Here is an 11,933-nt window from a genome sequence, read left to right as displayed (position 1 = left end):
GAGAGACATGTGGTGAAGTAATCTGTGCCTGACCTTCAGCCTAAAGCAAAACTGATCTGTGGATATGGGAAAGAGAAAATATATTTGTTGTCATAAGCCCCTGGAATTTGTAGTTATTTTTTACATTGCATTATTACGGCAATAACTGACACACAACAAAAAATATTTTGAGAGGGCTTATAATGTTTCACTTACTCTTGTTTTCCTTCCTTTCTTCTGTTGGTTCAACCAGATCCGTCATAGCCATGGAGGGAGGAAATGAGACATTAACAACAGATTTCATTCTCTCAGGACTCTTCCCCAACATGAAGTGTGTCAGCATCCTTATCTACACCATCATCCTGATCTACCTGGCTGCGGTCACTGGGAACTTCATCCTTCTCTTCCTTATATGGATAGACTTGAGGCTCCACACCCCAATGTACTTTCTACTCAGCCAACTTTCTCTCGTAGATCTGGCCCTCATCAGTACTACTGTTCCAAAGATGATGGTAAACTTTTTCTCTGGAAGAAAATACATCACACATCTTGCCTGTGGAACCCAGATATTTTTCTTCTTTACTCTTGGGGGTGCTGAATGCATTCTCTTGACCTTCATGGCCTATGACCGATATGTAGCTGTCTGTAACCCTTTGAGGTATGCAGTGATTATGAACCACAGGGTCTGTCTGCAAATGGCCATGGTATCTTGGATTGGGGGCATTTTAGCTTCCACAGCTCATACATCCTATACCATGAGTCTACCTATCTGTGGCTCCAGAGAAATCCACCATTTCTTTTGTGAGATGCCAGAAATCATGAAGATCTCATGCAAAGACACTTCCACCTATGAGCTGGTGGTCTTTGTTATGGGCATTGCTTTTATCATCGTCCCTTTTGGACTTATCATGGCTTCCTACACTTTCATCTTCCTCACTGTTCTTCGTATGAAATCTCCCCAAGGCAGGAACAAGGCCTTGGCCACATGCTCATCCCATCTTACAGTGGTAACTTTTTATCTAGGACCATGTGTTTATATGTACATGACACCTGGTTTCTCCCACACCCCCGAGGAAGAACAGGCTGTGTCTGTATTTTGCACTGTTCTCACACCCATGCTAAATCCCCTCATCTACAGCTTGAGAAACAAAGATGTGGTAGGGGCTTTTCAGAAAATCCTGAGGAAACATCCGACCTCTAAACAGAACACATAAATATCAGGGTGCAAAGCAGCTATCTAGAGTCAAGGATAAAGACTCCAGGAGCTTCCACAAGCACATTTATCAGCAAGAAGAACTTTCCTGTAGCCCTATGGGCAAATCACATCATGGAATTCCACCGGCAATAGTAATGCAATCATAAATAGTTTGTTCAGGTATTTCTCTCAGATCCTGACCATTTGCTTCCAAAATGGGTCATACCAGTTTATAAGGATAGACAAAGATTGTATTTATTTATTTGACAGAGAGAGAGAGTACAAGCAGGGGGAGTGGCAGCCTGAGGCTGAGAGAGAAGCAGGCTCGATGTGGGCTTGATTCCAGGACCCTGAGATCATGACCTAAACCGAGGGCAGATGCTTAACCAACTGAGCCACCCAGGTACCCCAGGAATGGATCTTATTAGGAGAAACGATAGTAATTCTTTTGAATTCCCTGGTGAGCTCAACACATTGGCTTTATTCTCCCTGCTTGTCTTGTGTAGAAAGTTTCCTGGTCATTCTCAGATTAGCGAGAGTCAGTTTATGTATAGTTCAAAAAGTTTCTCCCTTCGGAAATTGATGTACCTAGGTTTGAGTGAAAATAATGTCTGTCATTGGCAAGTGTAGTTGGGGTTTCTTTCAATTTAAAGTCTTTCCAAGCCCTCCCTAGCTCTAGCTTCAGATCCCTCATCCAGTGAGGGCAGTTGTAACGCAAGTTATAGAGTGGAGAGAAGGGTCTCAAAAAGCTTCTTACCTGCCACCTATCTAGAGAAGGTACCCTTGGCTACCGTACATATGCAACAGACTCTCTGGAATCAGTAAATATTCAGAATTGTCTTTTTCCTTATGAGATACTTTTAAGCTCTTATGAGATGTTGTCATTCACTTATAATAACTGGATAAGTGGGTCACCTTTGATGCACAGAAGTAAAAGCGACTGGAGAATTTGGGGGGTTGGTGGTCTATGTAAAGTATTTGTACGTTTTACCAAAGAATGGAGCAGACTGGACCATCAGTAAATTTCAGGTGACCAACAAATTTTACAATGAGTAAAATTTCACAGTTGTTTAGATGAATATTAGCGCAGAGTTGCACTGGACTTCTCAAGATGAAATCCATGAGCGGGTATAGAAACACATGCAAGCACAGATTGCTGCGTATGACTGGAGGGAATGATGCCTCTAGGGCACAGAACATAGAGTATGGGCAGGACTCCGGTCAGCCACTACTGAGCAGGAGGGCTGGAAAGGGAATCCACACAAGACTCGTCTCTGATATTGTGGCCCTGCAATCTTGGGTGATCCTAACTTTCACAGATGTAGACAAAATTTTCTTTAGTTTTCTGTGATTAAGGATAGGGTTCTGATACCAGCCCATATAAATCATAATGAAAATTTATGAGTGAAATATATTGCAAAATTCATAATTAACCATAACCACCCATGCCCCACAGAGAATAAAAATTAATTGTAGTATACATTATTTAACATCGCTCAACACATCAAAAACCAGAAAGGACTCTGAAATCTACTGATGGATGGAGTGTCTCAGTGGGTCAGTTAGTTAAGTGACTGACTCTTGATTTTGACTCAGGATTGTGAGATCAGCCCTGTGTCCAGCTCTGAGCTCAGTGCGGAGTATGCTTGAGATCCTCTGTCTCCCTTTCCTTCTGCCCCCCATTCATGTGCACACATGCTCTCTTTCTCCCTCAAATAAATAAATCTTAAAAAAAAAATAAAATCTATTGGTGGATATGATGTGTGGAAAAAGGCATCTTTGTGCTTTGTTGGTATAAATGTATATCTTTTTTGGAATACGATTTACTAAAATTAAATATTGTTTCACATTTTTTCCTTAGGAATAGCCCTTTGGGGAATTTTCTGAAATAAATGAAATAAAAGTGTTGAAACTTAGCATTTGTAAATGCGTAATTTCTGTGGTATTGTTTACTCCAAGACTGGCAACAACCAGTCAGATAATGGCTGAAAAAATTGTGGTGCACCCACATCACAGATAATTACACAGCTACTCTAAGTAATGAATAAAAGCTATACAAGGTAACTAGAAGGGTCTTCAGAAAAAAGAACTTGAGGAAGTGCTCAAGGTTTGGGGGGGAAGTGCGTCATGAAAGTATATTCTGGTGAAATAAACAGTGCCCCCAAAACTGCTGTGTATGTATGTGTGCATTTGTGTGTGTGAGTGTGTTCAGTGATCTTTTCCCTGGTTTTATTGAGATATAATGGATTATAACATTGTCTAAGTTTACACAATATGATGGTTTGATGCCCGTATAAGTTGCAAAATACATGCCACAGTAAGATAAATTAGCACATCCTTTACTTCACATAATTACTATTTTCCTGTTGTTGTTGATATAGTGAGAACATTAGAGCTTTACTCGCAAAGCAACTTTCAAGTGTACATGCAATGTTATATGAATTTCGGGCATACGGTATAATGATTCAATAATTGTATATATTTCTCAGTGACCGTCAAGATGAGTATACTCTTACTTCCCTTTATATTTCATTCATTCCCCCACCAACCTTTCTCTGGCAACCACCAGTTTGCTCACTGTATTTAAGAATCTGTTTTTTGTCTCTTTTTCCCCCTTTGTTTATTTCTTAAATTCCACATGAGTGAAATCATACAGTATTTGTCTGACTTATTTCACTTAGCATAATAATACCCTCTAGGTCCATCTGTATGGTTGTAAATGGCAAGATTCTACTCCACTTCACGACTCCGTATTACTCCATTGTACACATATATGCCACAACATCTTTATCTGTTATTCTGTGGATGGACACGCGGGTTGCTTCCATCTCTTGGACACTGCAATACTGCAACTAACATGGGGAGGTTATATCCTCTAGTGTTAGCATTTTCATTTTCTTTGGGAAAATACCCAGTTGTGAAATTACCAGATCATATGGTAAAATTTTTAAAATATTGTAAATTTAAATTTTTGGAGGAACCTCCATACTGTTTTCTACAGCAGCTGCACCCATTTGCATTCCCACCAAAGGTACAAGGGTTCATTCTTCCCTACGTTCCCAACACTTGCTATAGCTTGTGTTCTTGATTTTGGCCTTTTTGACAGGTGTGAGAAGACACCTCCATTTTGCATTTCTTTTTGTGTATGGTGTAAGGAAGTGGTCCAGTTTTATGCTTTTGCATGTTGCTCTCAGTTTTCCCAACACCATTTGTTGAAGAGATTGTCTTTTTCCCATTGAATATTCATTTCCGCTTTGTCAAAGATTAATTGACCATAGAATTGTGGGTTTATTTCTTGGTTTTCTATTCTCTTCCATTGATCAATCTATGTGTCTATATTTGTGCCAGCACCATGCTGTTCTGATGACTACATCTTTATAACATAATTTAACTCCAGAACTATGATGCTTCTAGCTTTGTTCTTCAAGATTGCTTTGGCTATTCAGAGCCTTTTGTGGCTCCATACAAATTTTCTAGTTCTGTGAAAAACACTGTTGGTATTTGATAGGATTTACATAAAATATCTAGCTTGTTTTGAGTAGAATGGCTATTTTAACAGTATGGGTTCTTCCAATCCATTAGCATGGGATATCTTTCCATTTGTTTGTGTCATCTTCAATTTCTTTCATCAGTGTTTTATAGTTCTCAGAATACAGGTCTTTCACATCCTTGGTTAAGTTTATTTCTAGGTATTTTTTTTTTAAAGATTTTATTTATTTATTCGACAGAGATAGAGACAGCCAGCGAGAGAGGGAACACAAGCAGGGGGAGTGGGAGAGGAAGAAGCAGGCTCCCAGCAGAGGAGCCTGATGTGGGGCTCGATCCCATAACGCCGGGATCACGCCCTGAGCCGAAGGCAGGCGCTTAACCGCTGTGCCACCCAGGCGCCCCTATTTCTAGGTATTTTATTACTTTTGGTGCAATTATAAATGGGACTCTTTTCTTAATTTCTCTTTCTAGTACCTCATTATTACAATATAGATTTTCTGTGCATTGATTTTTGTATCCTGTGGTTTTACTTAAGTCATTTACCCATTCTGGTAATTTTTTGGTGCAGCCTTTAGTGTTTCCTATATAGAGTAGCATTTGTCTGCAAGTAGTGAAAGTTTGCTTCTTCCTTATCCATTTGGATGCCTTTTATTTCTTTTTGTTTTCTGATTGTTGTGTCTAGGACTTCCAGTACCATGTTGGATAAAAGTGGTGAGAGTGGATATTCTTGTGTTTTCCCCAAACTTAGAGTTAAAGCTCTCGGTTGTTCACCATTGAGGATCATGTTAATAGTGGGTTTTTTTTATAGATGGCTTTATTATGTTGAGGTATGTTTCCACTAAAACTACTTTGTTGAGAGTTTTTATCATGAATGGATGTTGTATTTTGTCAAATGCTTTTTCTGCATCTATTGAAATGATCATCTGGTTTTTATTCTTTCTCTTATTGATGTGGCGTATCATGCTGATTGATTAGCAAATACTGAACCACCCTTGTATCCCTAGAAAAATTCCACTGATCTTGGCAAATGATTTTTTAATGTATTGTTTGATTTGGTATGCTAATGTTTTGGGGATATTTGCATCTATGTTCATCAGGACTATTGGCCTGTAGTTCTCTATTTTTGTAGTATCTTTATCTGGTTTTAGCATCAAGGTAGTGCTGGTCTCATAAAATGAATTCAGAAGATCTTTGTCTTCTATTTTTTGGAATACTTTGAGAAAATAAGTATTATTTCTTCTTTTTTAACCTCTTTTAACATTTTTGTATAGTTCACATACAATGTTACATTAGTTTCAGGTGTACACATTAGTGATTTGACAAGTTTATACATTATTGTCACATTGTAACCACCACCTGTCCCATTAATGTGTTATTACAATGCCATTGACCATAGTTCCTATGTTTTACCTATTATTCCTGTGAGTTTTTTACTCTGTAGATAGAATCCTGTATCTTCCACTGCCCTTTGACCATTTTGTCCACCTCCAACCCCTTCTGGAAATCATCAGTTTTTTCTCTGTATTTATAGGTCTGATTCTGCTCTCGTTTGTTAATTATTTTTTAAAAATTCTGCTTATGAGTGGAATCATATAATATTTTTCTTCACCTGAAACTCACATTACACTCTATGCTAACTAACTGGAATTTAAACAAAAGTAATAAAAATTCAAAAATTTAAAAAAATTAAAAAATGTAAAAAAAAGAGAAACTGATAGCACAGGGGAGGTGGGTAGGAGGATGGGTTAAATAGGTGATGGGGATTAAGGAGGACAGTTGTGATGAGCACTCAGTGTTGTATGGAGTACTGAATCACTGTATGGCACACCTGATATTAATATAATACTGTATGTTAAATAACTGGAGAGAGAGACTAATCAAGAAACAGACTCTTAACTATAGAGAACAAACTGAGGATTACCAGAGGGAAGGTGGGATGGGTGAAGTAGGTGATGGGGATTAAGGAGGGCGCTTGTAAGGAGCCCAGGGTGATGTATTTAAGTGTTGAATCACTATATTGTACACCTGACACTAATAAAACACTGTATGTTAACTAACGGGAATTAAAATTAATACTTAAAATTTTAAAGGTATTGTTTGAGGAAAAAAATATTTTAGAATATTTATTAAAAAAATAAAAGAAAAAGGGGCGCCTGGGTGGCTCAGTTGCTAAGTGTCTGCCTTCGGCTGGCGGTGTAATCCCTGGGTCCTGGAATCGAGCCTGCTTCTTCCTCTCCCACTCCCCCTGCTTGTGTTCCCTCTCTCGCTGGCTGTCTCTCTGTCAAATGAATAAATAAAATCTTTAAAAAATAAAAAAGTAAATAAAAAATAAAAGAAATGGGCTTGGCAGAGGAATGTAGGGTGTCACCTAGTGGACACTGCTGGAATTGTTCAAATTCTGATGATTGCTTAGAATCCTTAGTAATCTGAAAGCTCCCTACAAAAAAATAAAAAAAAACAAAAAGACAGATAGATAGAAACATGATATGTTAATAGATGGATAGATATAAGAAATGATTAAACAATGGGCAAGAAATATGAGTAAATATTTTTTCAAAGAAAATATCCAAATGGCCTGTAGGTATACGAAAAGATGCTCCAGGAGAATGGAAGCAAAAAGAAATTTAGGGTAGCAATACTTATATCAAACAAAATATACTTTAAAACACTCTGTTGCAAGAGACAAGCGAGACACTATAGAATGATAGAGTGAACGGTTGAACAAGACGATATAACAATAGTAAATATTTATGAACCCAATATGAGAGCATGCAAATATGCGGAGGAATTAAAACAGATATAAAACAAGAGTTGACAGGGGGGAAAAAAGCAAGAGAGAGAGAGAAAATCAAGAAGCAGACTCTCAGCTATAGAGAACAAACTGATGGTTACCAGAGAGGGCAGGTGGGGGGATGGTTAAATCAGTGATGGGGATTAGGAAGTACACTTGTGATGAGCTCAATGTAATGGATGGGAGTGTTGAATCACTAGACTGTACACTTGAAACTAATATAACGCTGTATGTTACATAACTGGAATTAAAATGAAAACAAGAGACTATAGCATTACAGGTCTATCTCAAGAACAAGAATAATCTCATAAACGATCTAACCTTATATCTAAGTGAGCTAGAAGGAGAACAAACAAAGCCCAAGGCCAGGAAAAAAAAATAAAGATTAGAACATAAATAAAAAAATATTTTAGAAAATATTTTAGAAAATGGAACAGGTCAGGGGCGCCTGGGTGGGTCAGTCAGTCGAGCATCCAACTCTTGGTTTTGGCTCAGGTCTTCATCTCTGGGTGGTGGGGCTGGGCCCTGTGTTGGGCTCCATGTTCTATGGAGTCTGCCTGGGACTCTCTCTCCCTCTCCCTCTGCCCCTCCACCCCCCCCCAAATGAGTAAATAAATCTTTTTTTAAAAAATTGGAACAGCTCAATGAAACCAGGATCTGGTTCTTTAAAAGTTCAAGAAAATTGATAAATCTTTAGCCAGACTCATCAAGAAAGAAAGGGAAAGGACTCAAATAAATAAAGTCAGGAATGAAGTTGAAATAACAACAAAGTGGAAAGAAATACAAAGGATTATAAGAAAATATAATGAAAAATTATATGCCCAAAACTGGACAACCTAAATGAAATGGATAAATTCTTAAAAACACATAACCATCTAAAACTAAATTGGGGGGGCGCCTGGGTGGCTCAGTCGTTAAGCATCTGCCTTTGGCTTAGGGCGTGATCCCGGTGCTCTGGGATGGAGCCCCACATCGGGCTCCTCTGCTGGGAGCCTGCTTCTTCCCCTCCCACTCCCCCTGCTGTGTTCCCTCTCTCACTGGCTGTCTCTCTCTGTTAAATAAATAAATAAATAAATAAATAAATAAATAAATAAAACTAAATTGGGGAAAAAAATACAAAATTTTAACAGAACTATTAATAGCAAAAAAATTGAATTGATAAACAAAAAACTTCCAATAAACAAAGCCCCAGACCAGATGGCTTCACAGGTGAATTCTTTTTTTTTTTAAGATTTTATTTATTTTTATTTTTTAAAGATTTTATTTATTCATTTGACAGAGAGACAGCCAGCGAGAGAGGGAACACAAGCAGGGGGAGTGGGAGAGGAAGAAGCAGGCTCCCAGCAGGGCAGGGAGCCCGATGCGGGGCTCGATTCCAGGACCCGGGGATAACACCCCCAGCCGAAGGCAGACACTTAGCAACTGAGCCACCCAGGCGCCCCTTAAGACATGAACCTTAAGATATATCCAGACTGAAAATGAAGGGATGGAGAACATTTTTTTCATACCAACGGACCTCAAAAGAAAGCTGGGGTAGCAATTCTCATATCAGACAGACTCAATTTTAAGCTACAGACTGTAGTTCGAGATACAGAAGGACACTATATTATTCTTAAAGGATGTATCCAACAAGAGGATCTAACAAGTATAAATATCTATGCCCCCAACAGGGGAGCAGCCAGCTACATAAGCCAACTCTTAATCAGAATAAAGAGACATATAGATAATAATATGTTAATAGTAGGGGATCTCAACACTCCACTCTCAGCAATAGACAGATCATCTAAGCAGAAAATCAACAAATAAACAAGAGCTTTGAATGACACCCTGGACCAGATTAACCTCTTAGATATACAGAGAACATTCCACCCTAAAAAAACAGAATAGTCATTCTTTTAGAACGGACATGGAACTTTCTCCAGCATAGACCATATGCTGGGTCACAAAACAGGTCTCAACCGATACCAAAAGACTGAGATTATTCCCTGCATATTCTCAGACCACAATGCATTGAAACTGGAACTCAATCACAAGGAAACATTTGGAAGAAACTCAAACACTTGGAAACTAAGAACCATCCTGCTTAAGAATAATTGGGTAAACCAGAGAATTGAAGAAGAACTCAAGCAATTTATGGAAACCAATGAGAACAAAAACACATCAGTCCAAAACCTATTTGACACTGCAAAGGGAGTCCTAAGGGGAAAATTCATAGCCACCCAAACCTCACGCAAAGGAGTAGAAAAAACTAAAATGCAATCTTTATATTCTTTTTTTTAATAATAATTTTTTAAAATGATATTATGTTAGTCACCATACAGTACATCCCTGGTTCTTGATGTAAAGTTCCATGATTCATTAGTTGTGTATAACACCCAGTGCACCATGCAATACGTGCCCTCCTTACTACCCATCACCAGTCTATCCCATTCCCCACCACCCTCCCCTCTGAAGCCCTCAGTTTGTTTCCCAGAGTCCATAGTCTCTCATGCTTCATTCCCCCTTCTGATTACCCCCCTTCTTTATCCCTTTCTTCTCCTACTGATCTTCCTACTTCTTATGTTCCATAAATGAGTGAAACCATATGATAATTGTCTTTCTCTCCTTGACTTATTTCACTTAGCATTATCTCCTCCAGTGCCATCCATGTTGCACCAAATGTTGAGAAATCATTCTTTTTGATGGCTGAGTAATATTCCACTGTATACATGGACCCAGTCTTTATATTCTCACCTTAAGAAGCTGTGGCTAGAACAGGAGAACAGGCGTAATCCACACACAAGAAGGCAGTTGATCAAGATTAGAGCAGAGAACAATGAATTAGAAACCAAGAGCACAGTAGAGCAGATCAACAAAACTAGAAGCTGGTTCTTTGAAAGAATAAATAAGATTCATAAGCCACTGGACAGACTTACTCAAAAGAATACAGAAGGGACACAAATTAATAAAATGATGAATGAAAGGGGAGAGATCGTGACTAACACCAAGGAAATAGAAACAATCATTAGAAACTATTATCAACAGCTATATGCCAATAAATTAAACAACCTGGAAGAAATGGATGCCTTCCTGGAAACCTATAAAGTACCAAGACTGAAACAGGAAGAAATTGATTATTTAAACAGACCGATTAATTACAAAGAGATTGAAGCAGTGATCAAAAACCTCCCCAAAAACAAGACTCCAGGGCCTGACCGATTCCCCGGGGAATTCTACCAGACATTCAAAGAAGAAATAATACCTATGCTCCTAAAGCTGTTTCAAAAAATAGAAACGGAAGGAAAACTACCAAACTCATTCTATGAGGCCGGGGTTACCTTGATCCCCAAACCAGGCAACCACCCCATCAAAAAGGAGAATTATAGACCAATATCACTGATGAATATGGACACCAAAATTCTCAACAAGATCCTAGCTAATAGGATCCGACAGTACATTAAAAGGATTATCCATCATGACCAAGTGGGATTCATCCCTGGGATGCAGGGGGTGGTTCGACATTCGCAAATTGATCAGTGTGATAGATCATATCAACAAGAAAAAAGTCAAGAACCATATGATCCTCTCAATTGATGCAGAAAAAGCATTTGACAAAATACAGCATCCTTTCCTGATTAAAACCCTTCAGAGTGTAGGGATAGAGGGTACATTCCTCAATTTCATAAAAACCATCTATGAAAAGCCTACAGCAAATATCATTCTTAATGGGGAAAAGCTGGAAGCCTTTCCCTTAAGATCAGGAGCACAACAAGGATGCCCACTCTCGCCACTATTATTCAACATAATACTAGAAGTCCTTGCAACAGCAATCAGACAACAAAAAGGGATAAAAGGTATCCAAATCGGCAAAGAATAAGTCAAACTCTCTTTCTTCGCAGATGACATGATACTCTATATTGAAAACCCAAAAGACTCCACCCCCAAATTACTAGAAGTTATAGAGCAATTCAGTAATGTGGCAGGATACAAAATCAATGCTCAGAAATCAGTTACATTTCTATACATGAACAATGAGACTGAAGACAGAGAAATTAGGGAATCCATTCCATTTACAATAGCACCAAAAATCATACGTTATCTCAGAATTAACTTAACCAGAGACATAAAGGATCTGTATTCTAGAAACTACAGATCACTCCTGAAAGACACTGAAGAAGACACAAAAAGATGGAAAAATATTCCATGCTCATGTATTGGAAGAATAAGCATAGTTAAAATGTCTATGCTACCCAGAAAAATCTACACTTTCAACACCATCCCAATCAAAATACCAATGACATTTTTCAAAGAGCTGGAACAAACAGCTCTTAAATTTGTGTGGAACCAGAAAAGGCCTCAAATCGCCAAGGAATTGTTGAGAAGGAAAAACAAAGCAGGGGGCATCACGTTGCCAGATTTCGAGCTGTACTACAAAGCTGTGATCACCAAGACAGCATGGTACTGGCACAAAAACAGACACATAGACCAATGGAACAAAAT

General features: G+C 38.4%; 1 protein-coding gene across 1 annotated transcript; it reads left to right on the top strand.

The window, feature by feature from the left end:
- Window positions 1-245: 245 nt before the first annotated feature.
- LOC123000455 (olfactory receptor 2T11-like) lies at window positions 246-1,193 on the top strand. The gene has a single exon (XM_044380139.2). It carries the CDS (start codon window positions 246-248, stop codon window positions 1,191-1,193), a length of 948 nt encoding a protein of 315 aa, XP_044236074.2.
- Window positions 1,194-11,933: the final 10,740 nt, after the last annotated feature.

Source organism: Ursus arctos, unplaced genomic scaffold (genome assembly GCF_023065955.2).
Source record: "Ursus arctos isolate Adak ecotype North America unplaced genomic scaffold, UrsArc2.0 scaffold_5, whole genome shotgun sequence".
Lineage (NCBI taxonomy): Eukaryota > Metazoa > Chordata > Mammalia > Carnivora > Ursidae > Ursus > Ursus arctos.
This window is presented reverse-complemented; position numbering and strand designations above follow the sequence as displayed.